This window comes from Ooceraea biroi, chromosome 6, assembly GCF_003672135.1.
Source record: "Ooceraea biroi isolate clonal line C1 chromosome 6, Obir_v5.4, whole genome shotgun sequence".
Lineage (NCBI taxonomy): Eukaryota > Metazoa > Arthropoda > Insecta > Hymenoptera > Formicidae > Ooceraea > Ooceraea biroi.
In genome coordinates this window covers 5,024,924-5,041,034 of record NC_039511.1, presented here as the reverse complement: position 1 = coordinate 5,041,034, position 16,111 = coordinate 5,024,924, and the positions used below count along the sequence as shown (strand labels likewise).

Here is a 16,111-nt window from a genome sequence, read left to right as displayed (position 1 = left end):
AATCTTAGAGGAGTCTAGTCTAATGTATGGGCTTGGCGCAGCTGCATCGAGCTCTCGCGCTCTTTTCACAGGTCAGCGCGCAATAACTCGAGTCGAGCAGGTGTCGTAAATCGCGCATTAGAGGCGCAATGAAGCGTTTCGCGGATGTGTCATGATACAGATACCATTGTTTCTCTACGGCGATAATGTGATAATAGTGCTATTAATTTTCCGTTTAGATGGGAGCAATTGTATGGGGGACTATGGAGACCACGTGACGAAATGCTTCTAATCCCCGCGAATCTGCTTCGTAGTCACACGTAGCGCTTTACTGTAGCACACCTCATCAGTCATCCATTCATCCCGCTGTATTCATTTATTATTTTTCTAGCTAGTGACACACGGAGGTAATTATGAGACCCCGGCTCGTCCTTGTGTTGTCGAGAATTATAGAGCCACCCTCCAAATTTCTCACGTCACAGTGTTTTTCAAGCGCTTACAGCGCTGAGATTCGGAATTTATTTTGAAGTACATGATAAATTTATAAATATTTTTTGAAAAACGCTGTCTCCACTATAACACGTTGAACGTCTTACATCTTACGTTTTGTACCTCTTCTTTCCTTGGCATCTTGTTTTTCTCACTCTGTTAAAACTTAAATATATTTTTTATCTCTTTCGTCTGCTTGAGGATATTAAGGATAAAAGATAATTTTAGCAAGCGGCACAATTGCCAGACTGTGATCTGTCCGTTTTTAATTTTCAGCGAAACACAGAGAAGCGAAGATTAGGGTAGTTTAATTTGGTATGGGTTCGTCGACCGATTTTTATCTTTTTCATTCAACGCCTTGTTAACCGAATTAATCAAACTCGCGCTTAGTGATCGTTAATTGATGCAGCTTTTTCTATACTCTTGATTATCCAAGATAAGACAAAGTATTCAAGATGTTTTGAAGCTAAACGCGATTGATGCGCTTAAGTTATGCTGTATAATTCATTACGTATCACTCAATTCTAAATTCAACGTCGCAAAGTAACATTACAAAACGCTATTTCGACTATACTATCGCTTTAATGCTGGTCTAAATTCCGAGCAAAACATGCAATTTTGTTACGTAAATTGTACATCCAAATCTTTTCCGACCGAAAACCGATTCCTCTCGTTTCTTCATTACTGCATGCATAATTGCACTCCATTTTACAGCGAACAATGCGAATGATCTCATGAATATTTGCTGTGGATCTCGAAATTGCTTGAAAATTAGCGCAAGAGTTACGAGATTTCAGCATTGTTCCGTTACGTCTATCAAAAGTTCAAAAGTCCCAATTTGAGCGCGCGTAAATCATTTGGATTATCTGCAATTTTAATCGACTCGTTTATCTGGCCAGTCCGCCGTGTGGAACCCATGGAACGAGCTAAGCTTGTAGCGATCGCTGGTGGTCCTGCTACCTTCACCGTTCTTCCCGTAGATGACTTAAAAAACAGAGCGTAGCGCTGTTGCAGCGCAGTGAGTAGCTTTGCCATCAAAAGCTCGTCCTCCCCGCGTACGATTTGATTGAACTTCCTCCTAATACACGTACTTCGATTGACCATTTGCATTGGCGCACGCTCGTTCGTGAACGTTTTAACGTAATTTTAAGATCTCGGAATGTGCTGTCTCTCAAACACTTTAATTCTTTGATGGAATAGACGTTATTTAATATCTGTTTATGACAAATGTGCAAAAAAAGTGCATCGGCCTGATGAGATCCAGCATTCTTAGTTATCGTGATGGCTCCTGAATGCGACTCCTAGCATTCGATTGAGATTGACTATCAGAAACGAAACGATTTGCAGTTTTGCATTTTACGTTGCATTTCAATCCTAGACTTCTTTTGCGAGGAAAGTCGTGTGCAACCGGTGGTCATTTTCCTGTCTCATCGTTAAGCGAATGCAGCGACTTGTTCCCTTCCCTTGGATGTCTCGAAACAGGACTACACGATGAAGCGACACACGTTACTAACATTTCATTTCCTGAAAACTGATCGCACGATCTTTGCATTGGCGTCATTTTCCCATGTCTAGTCTGTTCTTTCGCATTCCTTTCCTTTTGTTATGCCCGTTCTTCCATTATACCGCTTGCTCGCTCTAACACTTCAACGTACCGTTACTATCGTACGTGTTACGTACGAATGACAAGGACCTAGTTTTTACGATGCGAGTCCGGTGTACCTTGATGAGATCGTACAAGACTTCGCAAGCAGAACTGATGGGCTGCCGGCCCGTTTCATGTTACATCCCATTTATTTGCATATGTAGGTGTTCGTCACGGCGCGCTCGCGTCCCCTTAATAACGGGCGGTGTCGATATCGCGATATTGAGTTAGCAGCTGTCAGTCTCGACCCGCAAACCTGAAACAAAACGAATATGGATGGATACCGCTGCAAGACACGTTGAATTAACACCTTTTACCTTGAAGAATGTTTATAATACTGAGGAAATAATTAGCGATAAGTACTACTTGTCTCATTGTTGTCGGGGTCTTGCTGGTTGAGAATCGTACCGTGATACCTCTCTCATCGCGAACATTTACCATTTACGAACGATGAACTCTGCGAGTCCAAGCTGCGATATGTACTTACGACACCTATTCTTTCCCAACAGTACGGAAAGATCTAACGCTGCGGCTACAGTTCCGATTCTTTAACATGAACCACAGGAAACCTGCCTTGATTCAATGAAAGGTAGCTACCAGCTGTGTGGTAGACCGTTCAGCAAAGTGAGCCGCACCTTTCCCGGCCGGGGAAAGCTTAACCCGGGTCGGGGAAGGCTTAACGCCAACGCTATTTTTATAGCTTCACTAACACCGCTTTTTGGACGAACCGCGCCGCGAGAAAGGCCGTGCGAACCCGATCGAGAACGAAATACTCGTCCCATAAGATAAAGCACGAAACGCAGAATGACGTTTACGTATTTCCGACATAGATTTGCAACGTTTTGTCTTCCCGCGTCTCGAGACTCGCGAAAACGATTTGTCAAGTTCGACTGCGACGCTTCTGTTTCGTGAGATCGCACGCGACGCGCTGCGATTTAACGTGCAAGCGTAAACGGGATTTTTCGAAATTTTTTTTGATGGATTCTTCAGGTACAATATTCTTCATTTCTTGTAATATTAAATTTTTAACTCTATTAGTAGCTTGAAATTATTATTAATCATATTTTTACAAAATTTGTATAATTATCTTACTTTTTTAAATTTCAATTACATCGTAATTGTCGCGCTAAAATGCCGCTAAAAGATACGGTAAATTGCGCTCGCTGAGTTGCGACGTAAGTCGCGTGACTCCGATGGAGGATCTTAGTTTCGACGTACGCGCACCATCATCAGTCGCGCCTGCCCCGACGGCGATGCAATGAGATTTTAGATGTATCCTATCAAACCCGATGAAGCCGTGACGCGTTAATTTCCACGGCAGCAAGGCTCCAAGGAGCTTTGTTCGCCTCGCGTGACGTCCCGCCGACGTTAACCCGTCAGCCCGAAGACAACTTAACACAGGTCGACGTTGGTGCAACCGAAGCTGACTGACGTCCCGTACCGAGTGAATCGCGCCTCATCGAGAATCTTTTTCACAACTAACATAGCTAATAGTACCTCTCAATTATGCATGCTCGTCTTACGACTCGCTAGTTCAAGTCGCTCCGCGAAAGGGATGAATGGTCCTCCTCCCTTTTCTTTACGGAGAAATTAGCATGCGCGTACGTCGAAAAAGAAAATCTCGCAACGCCAGCGTCGAGCGTCTTCACGAGACTCGTGAAAGCATACGCGGTTTTAGAATTCTTGAATTTTTTCGATGTCGGTTGCCGCGCGATGAGTCATTCCGTAATCCTTAGACCTTGCTATCTGTCTTCGGGATCTTGCGAAATTGTCAAGTTCTGAAGTCTCTCAATTCGTCAATCGGCTAATTCGCGGATGGTAGAAAATCGTCGGAAATCTCTGAGCTGAATCGTCGAATCCTTAGTCATTTCATTCTTCGATTTCATTCTTGGATTTTTCCCTCGGGATAAGCGTTTCTGGCTTCTCCCTTCGAAGTTCGAAACGCGCTTCGGCGAGAATTACCGGGTTTTACTGCCCGCGGAATTTTATGAGGTGCTGATGCAGATCGGCGCCGGGTGTCATAACGATGACAAAACGCGCGGAGTGCGGCGTTATTTTTAAAATGCAAATCACCCGGCCGAGGGAACAATCCACTCTTTCATCGGGAATTAACTGCGCGAGGCGCGTTAATGAGTCCGCAAACGCTCGCGCAGAGAGAGCCGGCGCGAAATTGCTAATATTTATCCGCGAATTGCGCGGCCTTTTAAAATAATATCTCGCGCAGCGTTCCCGCATACCGTGAAATGTTAATCGTTGGATGGGGGTGGCCTACGTTACGCGGGATTTATAGGGTGACGGCGAAGTCTCGCTCGTAACGCGTATCTTTAAAGATCGCGTTGCATCGAGAGCTGAAATAAACCATAAAATGACCGTAAAAATGACCGTGCTTATTGCCATTTTAGGTTTTACGAGTTTTTAATTAAGGCAATCTTTGTTCTTTGCGCTTCGCGCTGTTATTTTCTGGTGAACGTTTATTCTCTGCATTTTTAAGAGAAATTAGATTTACATGAGTAATGGACTTTCATGAACAATTACTAGTAATAACATCCTGTATTATTCATTGTAATGGAATCAGAAGCTGAAAATTTATGGAGCTTCGCTTGCAGTTTGCTCCACATTCTTTCAATAAGTTGATAAACTTTGGTTGAAAAACCATTGCACAGTTTTACATAGAAATTGCATCGGTACTTTATTATAATTTTCATTTCACGCGATATTTATGTGGAAAAATAAATCTTCACGTTTATCGCTTTCAAGCGTCGCTCTCTTGTTACACGCACGAGCCGCGTGACTTTCCGATCACCCTATAGCTCTGCGTGGATTATTCGGGATCGATGATTCAGCTAATGCGAAACAATTGTAATAATTTTCACGGTATTTGGACCTTTTCGCGCGTTTGTCGATTATTTACCCATAAAACCGCGCTGCGATATCGCGGATATCAGCGTTATTCGTTCGCGAGGCACTCGCGTGATGCGTTCCACCGTCTTATTTCGGCAAGACGTCGACGTCGACAATGATGAAAGTTCTGACTTCCAGGACTTCTGAGAGATCTTTCGTCGCCGCGTTAAGCCTTTTAAGCGTTTCTGCCGGTCGCAGAAATTGTTCTCCATCGTCGTGTGGACCAGAAATCTCCTTGCGCATGAAATCTGCGGAAAGAACCGCGTGCATTAGATTAATGATCCTCTGTCTGATGACTAACATTGCGCTGTTCTTGCCTGTCTTTGCGAGTTTCACGAGAGGATTTTTTCTCACTAACTTGCGTCGACGTGGAAGTCCGCCTTCGCGCCTATCGAGCTGCTCTTCGCGATTCTGCGAGTCGATATCATGTTCGCCTTTAATGCATATTAAATCTTTAGATGCCGGTCCTTTGTTCTCTCATCTGTTAAATTGCGCATCCAGCAACAAAATTTAATGGAACGCGATCGATTGTGCTTTAACATTCACTGCTGTCGATAAATTACCGAGCTCCAAAGCTGCCGCTTTGGAGGCGAACGTAATTACGGGTTGCCGGCTTATCAGCGACGGGAACAATTCGACCTGACGCTGGTGAAAACTTGATGAGAACTTTCTCTCCGCGATTTTTCCTTGCGAAACGCAAAAATCGTGTCGCATGTAAAGATTGAGGGGTTCTTGACGTTGACGCGCAAGAGCAGCTCGCGAGGTTGACGTATATTGCGTTTCCAGGCATGCCATGTCGCTCGACCATGCAACACGAACACGAGAGGTGCACGAAAAAATAAATTGGTATATAACGGAAACGCGATATCTTCGATCCATTATCAGTATCGTTGCGCGCGTTAGATTGAACGGTACTTCGAGAAATCGAGCATTTTCATCGCGTAATCGAATAATAACTTTTCCCAGAAGATTATGAGATATTTATGAATTTCGTTGGCGCAGGTGGATGACACGAGGGCGAAGCTCTTTTTGTTTAACGGCCAGACTGATAAAATCGGCGGTCGTTTAATCGCAAACGGTACAAAAAGAAAATCGTTCGTGCCGTTGATGGAAACGACCATTTCGTCCTGCTCGAGCGAAACAATTTGGCGGAAGCAACACGAGCGCGCGTTCACGAATGAAAGACAATTAAAAAGCAACGTGCGCCCGGTGATCCGCGAGGATGTTTTACGTTTCCGTCGCGTTGTTACCCGCCATGTGGCGGAATCGCTATTTTACGGCGCGGATTACGCGACGAGTACGCACCGCGTTTCACGGAGTACGTCTCTTTAATCGTGTAATGTGCTTTTTGTTCGGTAACGATTGCGGGTCGATATCGCGTACCGGCCATTCGTGCCATTCATCGCGGATAAACTGGAAATCGCCCGGCGATTGTTTCAGCAAGATTGCGGGACGCTGCGTCTACCTCTTTCCCTCCCGCAAAAACGGAGACAATCCCGCGTACGTTCAGAGAGAATTGCCGCCGTAACGATTCCGATAAAAACCAGGAGTAATCGCCCGGATTGATGAATTGTATATTTAACGTCTGAATCCTTCGTGTGTAATTCCTTTTTTGATGAAATAAATCGAGGATCGCTCTGAAATCCGCGCCTCTCGGATCTCTTGCAGCTCGAGCGACAGAGTTTGTTTTGTGTTTGCGTTTCCGTTTTCTTGCACACTTTCTCTTTACCGGCATGCATTGCGGATCGGTAAAGTACCCTTCTCTTTCAGTTGCTAAACGCATATGATGACAGTGTTTCGGGTGTCTGTTGCAGTACGGCAGTCCCGGCTCGGGGTGGCGACATCCTAACGCGAAGTGGCGTTCGCCTAGGTATTATTTGTACATATATACATACATATATTTAGATTATATACTGCACATTACACGTTACATTTTATGTAAATCACTCGTATGTGCCTTTGCACGTCGACCGATCTCACCGCTAATGTCATCGCTTTAGAGGCTTAACCCCATTTATCCTGTCTCGTTTGCTGTCGCGATTACCAAGAAAACTGTTGGATTTCGCGAAAGCGGGATGGCGATAGTGAGACGAGAAATAGCACGCTTATAATAGTTAATGACACCCTGTTCGCGTAACAATGATAATATAATGACAATTGCACCTTCAAATCGGAGGATTCTCTGTTTCCGAAAATCTCGAGACTCGACTCTCAAACCCGCACTAATTAAGAGGATAATTATCTCTTGACAAGGGGGATTGCAAATATTCAAAAAGCAGGTGGAAAATACTACAGTAAAAGACAATAAGAATGATAGACAATAGAAGGATCACGGCAGAGCAGAATAAACAATAGACTCGAGAAACACGAGAGTCTTCGTCAAGAAACTTAATCCCTTGCCTTATAACAAGTGATACTCATACCACAAATTATAAGCCAAAACTGAAAACCAGTGAAAAAGAGTGCAACTATGTTTCATGTTCAACCGCCTAAAGATGCTTTTGTTTATTTTTTAAAATTCTATATAATATTAAGTAGTAATGCTACATAATAATAATAAGTAGTAACTGAATTCTCTTTTGTGTAAGAATATATATTGAATCCGATAAATTGGCAAATAACGAGAATGGCAGGCACTTATCCGAATGCACAAACGAAACAGTCAACTTTGTCTCGCGCAACGATAAAAAAGCATTTGCACTTGGTATATAATTTAATCAGCGCGTTCGCGAAAATTGCCAGCCGCTGGCAATCGATTCTTAGCGTTTGATTTACGTGGAGTGCGTCCTCTGAAATAACCACGCGCGCGTACGAGATTTGCATAGGATCAACGACTGAAAGGGACGTCGTCGTTGATATAGAGACGACACGCGCATTGCAATCGAGATCGGGATGCGCTGTGTATCGCTGACTGCTGGTCGCTTAATAGCATTTCTCCGTTTCTCGTTCGCGCGTCGTTTCCCCGCCCGACGCGCGGTGCGTGTTGCGTCGTCCGCTCCCGACGCACGAATATTTGCACGATCTCTCGTTTCCTTTGCAGCGCAATTGCAATTCCCGAAATTGTACGGCGGAATGATGATTGCGGACGGTAGCTTGCGCGAAGATGCCGAATTAAGTAATTAATTGCTGATGTAACTGTTGTCTCGAATCTGCCAAGTGTGCGCGGGATCAACTGGCGGTTCCGATTCGCTGAGAAAAATAATTCGTCGCTGCAAATGTCGCGAAACCTGCACGTTCCCAAGTATTGGGTTTATCGGAAAGTGTCCATGCCGACCTCCTTAGCAAAATTCAAACTCCGCAGCAAAACTCCGCATTAAGAATTAGTACAAAGTTTTGCGTCAAACTCCTGCACTGGGAAAAGACTCGCACGGATCGTTTTGGTAATGCAAAAGCTTGTATTAATTCTGAATAAGTTTTGCGTTTGAATGTTGCGAAAGTGGTCGGTATGGACTTTCCGTCAATCCAATTCGCAATATATTATGATATAATATTATGATATAACTATGCGACTCCCCCGCGTTCGCCCTCGCCGTAACTCCCTCGTGAGACCGCGATATAAAATATCTTTCCGAGCGCGGTAAACGTCCGATACGTACTTTTCGTGAGGCCCAAGACCTCTCTTTAACGATGTGCGTGTTCCTGTACCAGCCGGCCGATCTTGCTGGCGATTATATCGATCGACCGATGCAGTTAAGCGCATGCAAGCTTGTATCGCACGCGTTACCTGATATAATGGCACGCTTAGCGAGCTGTAGGTACCGTAAATTTTTCTGAAACCTACCTCGATTAGCCGTATGTAATTCGTACGTGTAACTCGGGCTACTCGGAATCGTTCTTGTCGCGGATAAAGTGCGCAGGTTGCACTTCGGAAACCCTGCCTTCTGCTCTTCCAGATGAATTTAACTTCGACTTTGTCAATACGAGCTCCAATTTTGGAGCTTCTTCTGTATTAAAAATGATTCTGGAAATTGCTCGACGCGTTTGAACGTGTGACCGATAAAGGACAGATGTAAATTCAACGATGGATAATGTATGTCTTGTATTTTTATATCGTGCACTTGGTATATTTGTTTAATCATTATTTATGCATTTGTTACTTTTATATTTAGGAATGCATCATCACAAATTAACGATTTGTGGATATCTCTTTATATTTGCCTGTACCTAATTTACACGTTTGCACCCCCAAAACAGACATTTTAGCCCAATTGCATATCATAATGAAATATAGATAACACGGTCATTATTTGTATAGTTATTTATCAATTTAATGAAATACTGTTTATGTAGAATATGTTAACAATATGTGTTAACCAGTAGCACATTGCACATAAATAGCATTGGTACAACATTAGTAATTAATGGATAATTAATACACTATAAAAGCATGGAGAGATCGTACTCTCACTATTCACAAACTAATTTATCGTGATTAAACAAGAGAGAGACACTCTCAAGATCAACGTCGGATAGTATGGTACTGTGTGGCGAGATATAAGAATACACAAGAAATTCTGAAGAGCATTTGTAATATGCATCATTGAATATTGTAAAAATAATATTCATCGCATGGAGGAAAACATCGCAGCTTAATATCATAATATTTGTAAGATTACAATGAAGAATCGAAATTACGAATTCGAAAAGATTTTTCCATTGCGATCGTCGTGTCGCGAAATGTTTGTTGCCGATTCCTCTTTTGGGGAAGAAACCGAATTTTCTGGATAGCATACTTTTAGAAATGCTGATCTATGTCAAAGAATAGGAGAATGAATTTCGAAACACAGAGAGACGCGGAGGAAATAAATGCACCGACGGAAAGAGAGTTGGTTGTACGCAGTATCGCCGGGAAAATAATGGAAGCTTCAATTACTGAAGAGATTGCTTTGAATTTCTATCGGCGAACGTCATTTTTCCATTTCATTCTTTCTTTTCACTCTTTCTGTTGAGTTTTTTTGTTATTTTGATATCTGCCTGCCAAGTTTTGAAAACAACGTAAAGCGCGCGATCCGTCATAAAAGCGCATTCGCAAATTGCTAGCTTTTCGGCACATCTTCGGAAATATAGAAATTCTTGCCTGCCGAAACAAAATTATTTTTCATCCTTTTTGTCGTCGGAATTATGCATTACGTAATATATAATGTCGATAGTTAATATTACCGTAATGTCATATTTTAACAATTTGATTATAACCCAGCTGCGAAGCACGAATTTCGTTTATCAGATTTACGCGCGAATCGATACTGTAATACAGGATGTCTCAGGTGTTAATAATTACTTTTAGACACGTGTACAATTGCGTAATTATCCAGTTCCGTAAATAATTCGTAATATAATATAATTTCCGTAATTGTCCACGAAATTGCATGATGATGCGTCAAGTACTAAGTAAAACTACTCGTATCAGTCCCGTGCTAATGCAACTTTTATCAAGCGAGTCGAGGCTTTCGTCGGCTTTACTTATCCCGCCTATGTCCCGCGCGAGCAAATTTCTTCGGGAACGAGAGTTTCCCGAAATCGCCCGCGCGCAACTGCGGTGATATGATAAAGCGGATTCAGTCGCGGACTTTGGAAGTGTCAGAGACACGAAGAGACCGCGGGATGAACCAGCGAGCGAGAGAGAGAAGCCTCGTTTTACGGAGCATTAAATTCTGACGAAGTGGCTTGTCCTATACCGCGGGTGGAGGGAAGAGAGGAGAATCCGAATTATCTTGGAACAGATAAACAGACCGCCGACGAAGACGAGATAGGGAAAAGGAAGCAGCAGGATGGGAGAGGGTGGGAAAGGGGAGCAAAGTAGAAAAGGGAAAACAGGACATTTCTAAGGAGGTTGTAGCGATGTTTTGCGATCGTAAGGGGGGCAAGAAAGGGAGCTTGGGATGGACGAGGGAGGGAAACAGTAAGAAAGTACGATGAAAGTACTTTAGGATTTTCGTTGGGGTTCGGAAAGAGGAGCAGGAGGAAGATGAAATCTAGGGAACGTGTCAGTCGAGCGTGAAAAGCTCGATGGCGACCTCCGTGGGTCTTCTCTCTCGTCGAGCTTTTTTCGACGCGTTTTCATGGAAAACCTGTCATCACGCCGGAATTGCCGAGTCGTCCGTTTTTCCTGCCGATAGTTCGACCGCTTCGTAATGGTATATCTACGCTCCATCGTGATTGCTTGGGATTTATTTGCCGCAATTATGTCAGGATAAACAACTCGGGCACGGAAACGGAGTGGAACAGTTGCGAAAAAGTAAACGGATGCAAGACCGATTTCTTTCTCCCGCCGAAATGAAATCCATACGCGTGTTTACCGCTATTTCAACTCGCCATCGCGAGTTATCGTCCGCATGTAAATCGCGCGCGGGGAACATTCGAAGAGAATATGATGATAATTCATATTCGTGTGCGTTGAATCTCGCCGAAATAAATCTGCGTGTATCCCGAAAAAATTTAACGTTGCGGAGACACGAAGCGTCCGGTATCGCGGATTCAAATGCAGCATCAATTAACCGAAGTAATTCACCGCGTTCGCCGTATCCACTTTTAATTACGCGGCGAGAGGGAAAAATTCGCGCAGAAAAATCCGCGTAGAAAAATCCTCGAGTCCGACGCGATGTCCGTAATCGACGCGAGCTCCGGCGTAAACTCTCCGAGGGTGAGATTGTCCGACGGTTAAACTAATTACAACCGACGTAATCCGCGTCAGGCATGTATGGTTCGTGCGCGCGGCGAGACGCCACGCTAATAACGAATTACAACGGCTCGTCGGTGCTTTCATCGTGGCGCCGGAACTCAGTTACACGCTCTCAGCCTCATCGTATCATCACGCGCACGTACGCGCCACGATAATTAATTCCCCATTAAACGCGGCACGCGGTTGCTCGCTTCAACTTAACACGCGTCGTCGTGCACCAGCGGCCGAGAGCCGGCCGGATTATTAACGATCCACTCGCGGGCCATCGCGTCGCGAGTCACGTAGCGCGAGCTTATCAATGCCGCGATAACGCTAACGTCAGCGTTCGGCTCTTTCTCGCGATCTGCATCCTACTGCGAGCTGTGCGCGCAATTTGCCCTCGATCGTGCTGTCGATTCGCGCCGTCGACATCGACAGATGCAACGGAATTACGAACTCTCGATGAGAGAGAAAGAAGGAAACGGAGAAAGAGGAAAACGATGAATACAGCGCCGGGCATCTCGCTCCTTCCGATTCGAATTTCGGATTTCGAAACTTTCCCCCGGAGTGCGAATCGTTTATCTCCGTATGGCAGACGCAGCCGTTTCCTAATCGGCAAAAAATTGCGGAACACGCTATACCAATAAATCTGATTCCTATCGAAGGTGCCGCGGCGCGCGACTTTGTTCGCGAGTCCGCGAGATTTATGCCGAGAGGAGCGTGCCCCCTGTTTTTCACCTCCACGCTCCTGAATATAAAATATCGCTATAAATACGAAACGATACGGCGAACTCGCCGCCCCTCATTGGCGAACGTGCGATGGCGATGAGAGGAATGGCACCGTCGTGAATATAGTTTGAAATTTACGAGTTGCATCCTTAAAACAATCGGTGCAGTTAATAAATGTCGTGATATATTAACGTAATTACTGCTCGGCGAGACGCAAGCGTGATGATACGCGTACGCGTATAATGTTAGGAATAATACCATTTCCGTTTCTTTGACGCGGCTCTGAAATTAACGCCAGCGCGAAATTCATTGGCTTTACGACAACGACTATACGAAACTGCCGATTGAAGAAATTGCGTGTACGTGCGAAACGCAACGAGCACACATCCTGGCTACATCCAGAGGTATAACGTACTGTACTTGTTCGTGCGAATTAATGCTGTCGGTTGTATACATGTGTATAAGCGTCTGGCGCGTAAAGTGTTTTATCGCCGCCGCGATGGTTTGACGTGGTGTGCGCGTTAATTACCTTTGCTTTACGACCGGCGCGAGACGCGTAACGAAAAAAAGGAAATCCGGGAAAAGAGTGGCGGTGCTGCGAATTACTCCCGTCCGAAGGATCCTCATGATGCAAATTACCCGAGGCTTTTTACGCTTATTTTCCGGGAGTTTTTACAGCCGGCTCTGTGACGACATTTTGCGAGGAGGCAGAGATATCCGCCTGGGACATCCTGTACGACTGTTAATTACGCGGTTGTGCGGTCTATCGCGACGAATATCTTCAATCGTCGATCAGAGCGATTTAATGTGCGAGACCATTTAAATTAGAATTGATCAGAGTCAAGTGGAGCAATCTCGCCGCAGTACCGATCTATCCGATCATCGTTCGATGGTTCGCGCATCCAATGGTCCAGGAATCCGAAGATGCTGATCGATTCTGTCGTTTTAATTTTTTCACGTTTTGGGAAGGATTGCGTAGCCTTCAGGAATCACTATCCAGGGATTCCTGGATTCGTGGATTCGTCGAGTACCACCGCGTTCAGAGTTTCACAAGCCTTCTTGGAAATTCTTACGTTGATCATTAAATCCCCGGCACACCTCCCACCGTAATGGCTCCCTCGAGCGTGTTTCTTTCGGCAGATCGCCTGCGCCGCACGGGAAGAGCTTCCCGCAACTACACCATCGGCTGGGCCATGCAATGATAATGATGATAATGATCGCCACGATGATGATGGCAACGACGACAACGGAGATAACAACGACGGCGGCGACGACGACGATAACATGCTGATGATCGCGCGCGCTTTTCTCTGCGCAAACGCTGTAAACGCGCGACATGCAAATATACGCATACACACATACACACGTAAAAACGAGCAGTATCCTTACATGCTCAAAGTACACGAGATCTTTCAGATCTGTGATCCCAAAATCGATTCGCGCTCTTTGAGAAACGGGAACGCGGAGGAGACGCACCCCGATCGCGCAAGGGCAAGCCGAAAGCTTGGCATGACAAATAATGTATATGAAACAAAATGTCTCTCGTCTCTGTTGATAATAAATACATATACATACATTTATAGAAATATATTCCTGCACTAGGAAGCTGCATCGCGCAGGCGGTAGAGATACTCTACAAACGATCTCGCGGCGCGCTTTTAAGTCGGCGCGTTTTACGCGTATGATGTTAATTGATGTACATCGCGACGCATATCGACCTATCTATCGCCGCAATATACTGTTGAGAACAGATTCTCGTCGAAAGAGATCGCGTGGAAGGAATTACGAGGGAAGTCAGTCGGGTGGACAATTTTCCTCAAGTGTAACACGCGCCGATTCCCGTTCGTTGCTTTAACGGCTACCTAACTGGAATATTTAAATATTTATATTCTCTATAATTAATTCGCGACCAAATTTCCACCCGGGTGCACCGCTGAGCGATCGGGTAGAAGCCGCACTCCGTGTTCTGCCTGTCCTCTCCTCGTCGGGATTGTCGTTTCGCTCCCTTTTTTTCGCTCGTTACTGCCTGATCGTTGTACAACGATTCGTCGTCTTTCGAAGCTAAGCTTCAGAATAAGCGATTAACTCTGCCCAATGTCTGGTTTTAATGCGTCGCTGTGACTGAGGTAAGTATCGGAAAATCGTAAATGTAAAACTTGCAAGAAAGAGTGGAGAATTCCCCGAAAGTTAAGATGACCGGATGCGGAATAAACGGACACGGGGAATTAAATTTTCTCATTCGAGTGTGATTATTCCTCTCATCATCCTCGCATCGCTTTGTTCTGTACGTCCATATGATCGTCACTTAAGTGACAATGCGTTTTATTGCTGTAACTGTATTTTAATTAACATCGTCCGAGCACACACATGCATACACGTGTCACGGCAACGCATTGAAATCCATTAGCTGTCGACACACACCCACAAAGCTCATGAAAAATCTGTTCGTTAAAAACAAAACGAACGAGCGACACCGTCGACCCGATCGTTCCGCTCGGCGTACGATGTCACTGTAATATTCGCTAAGGTATTATATATATAACTCGTTGTTTAAATTAATATAATTACTTTAGCATATATTCTATATATATATGTATACAAACCTGTCTGTACATATTGTCTTCAATGTCGTTTCTAATCGATCGATATGACCTACGTGTTATAACGAGAGAGCGAATGGATTATTAACGCGCTAGAGTGTAATTGCATAATTGTCTTTGCGTGCTTGCGCGTGCGAATGAGAGGGAGAGAATGGGGCGGTAACGTGTGCGTGGGTGAAGATAATTACGCGAAAAGTCCTCCTTACTGGAGTGGATCACGCCGATTGTGTCATCGTACGTACACGTCGTACGTCGTGCTCTTCACGGAGACAGTCGGACAGTCCGCGCGCGGTTCGGAAACACTTTCGCGCCGAGTAGAATTGTAGAATTGTAGAATGACGAAAGGTGTTGCGGGGACAAGGATTAATTTGACGTACTAAAGCTGATTTCTAAATGTAAGTTTCTTTACATTTGTCGACCCGCCGAGATCCGTCGAGCCCAAGAATCCCTGAATTCTCCGACGGACTCGGGTCTTCATGTATTTTTCACGCTTCTTAACCGATTGGCGTGCAAAGTTCTCTTTGACAAGCGTAGTGTTGTAGTGGAGATGACGAGGCGAAAAAGAAAAAATATAATGGAGCCGATAACGAAAGATAATGTTGTAACCATTTGTCTCGCTCGCGGCCTTCCGGATGCATTCTTCATTGTAAACGTATTCGCATATGCACTCTGTCACGCGCATCACATTATGTACGCATACACACGAAACTCAAATGCACGCGCACGATGAAAGCCTTGCTGCTAGCCTTATCTTGTAACACGAGGTTTAAATAAACTGCTGAAAGAAAAACAGACGTGCCTTCTTCCATGGTGTTATATACTTACCGTCACACTACCAAATCCCACCAAGTCCCAATTCGACGTAAAAGTTTACGATCGCAGTCAACGAATTTTGCGTCTGCGCGGGTGATGGGAACGATGATTCGTTTCACGTGGCGTTTCACTCGGACAAACGGCTAGATCTCTGCGTTGCATAAAGAGCACCGTAGCGTTTTATGCGTCGACGGAATCGTGCGACGTGCTATAAAACGCGAGGGTTTTCCTCTCTGAGAGAGACGTCGCTGCCATTGCAAACGTATTTACCGGCGCCGTGCATACGGATACTTTGTA

General features: G+C 44.7%; 1 protein-coding gene across 10 annotated transcripts in view; it reads left to right on the top strand.

The window, feature by feature from the left end:
* Positions 1-15,794, top strand: part of LOC105281995 (tropomodulin) — a 46,564-nt gene extending 30,770 nt beyond the window's left edge. For 4 of the 10 annotated variants that reach the window (XR_894409.3, XR_002193449.2, XR_894421.3 and 1 more), the window contains exons 9-11: positions 1,368-1,486; positions 6,829-6,884; positions 13,542-13,620. Coding sequence is in view for 5 of the 10 variants with exons in the window: in XM_011343620.3 (XP_011341922.1) it covers positions 1,368-1,471 (104 nt within the window). In the remaining 5 variants the exon portion in view is untranslated. Of the gene's footprint in view, positions 1-218; positions 1,129-1,367; positions 1,487-2,622; positions 2,703-6,807; positions 6,885-13,541 lie in introns of those variants that run through there. The other 6 variants (XR_894412.3, XM_011343620.3, XM_011343652.3 and 3 more) reach the window with 6 other exon arrangements.
* Positions 15,795-16,111: the final 317 nt, after the last annotated feature.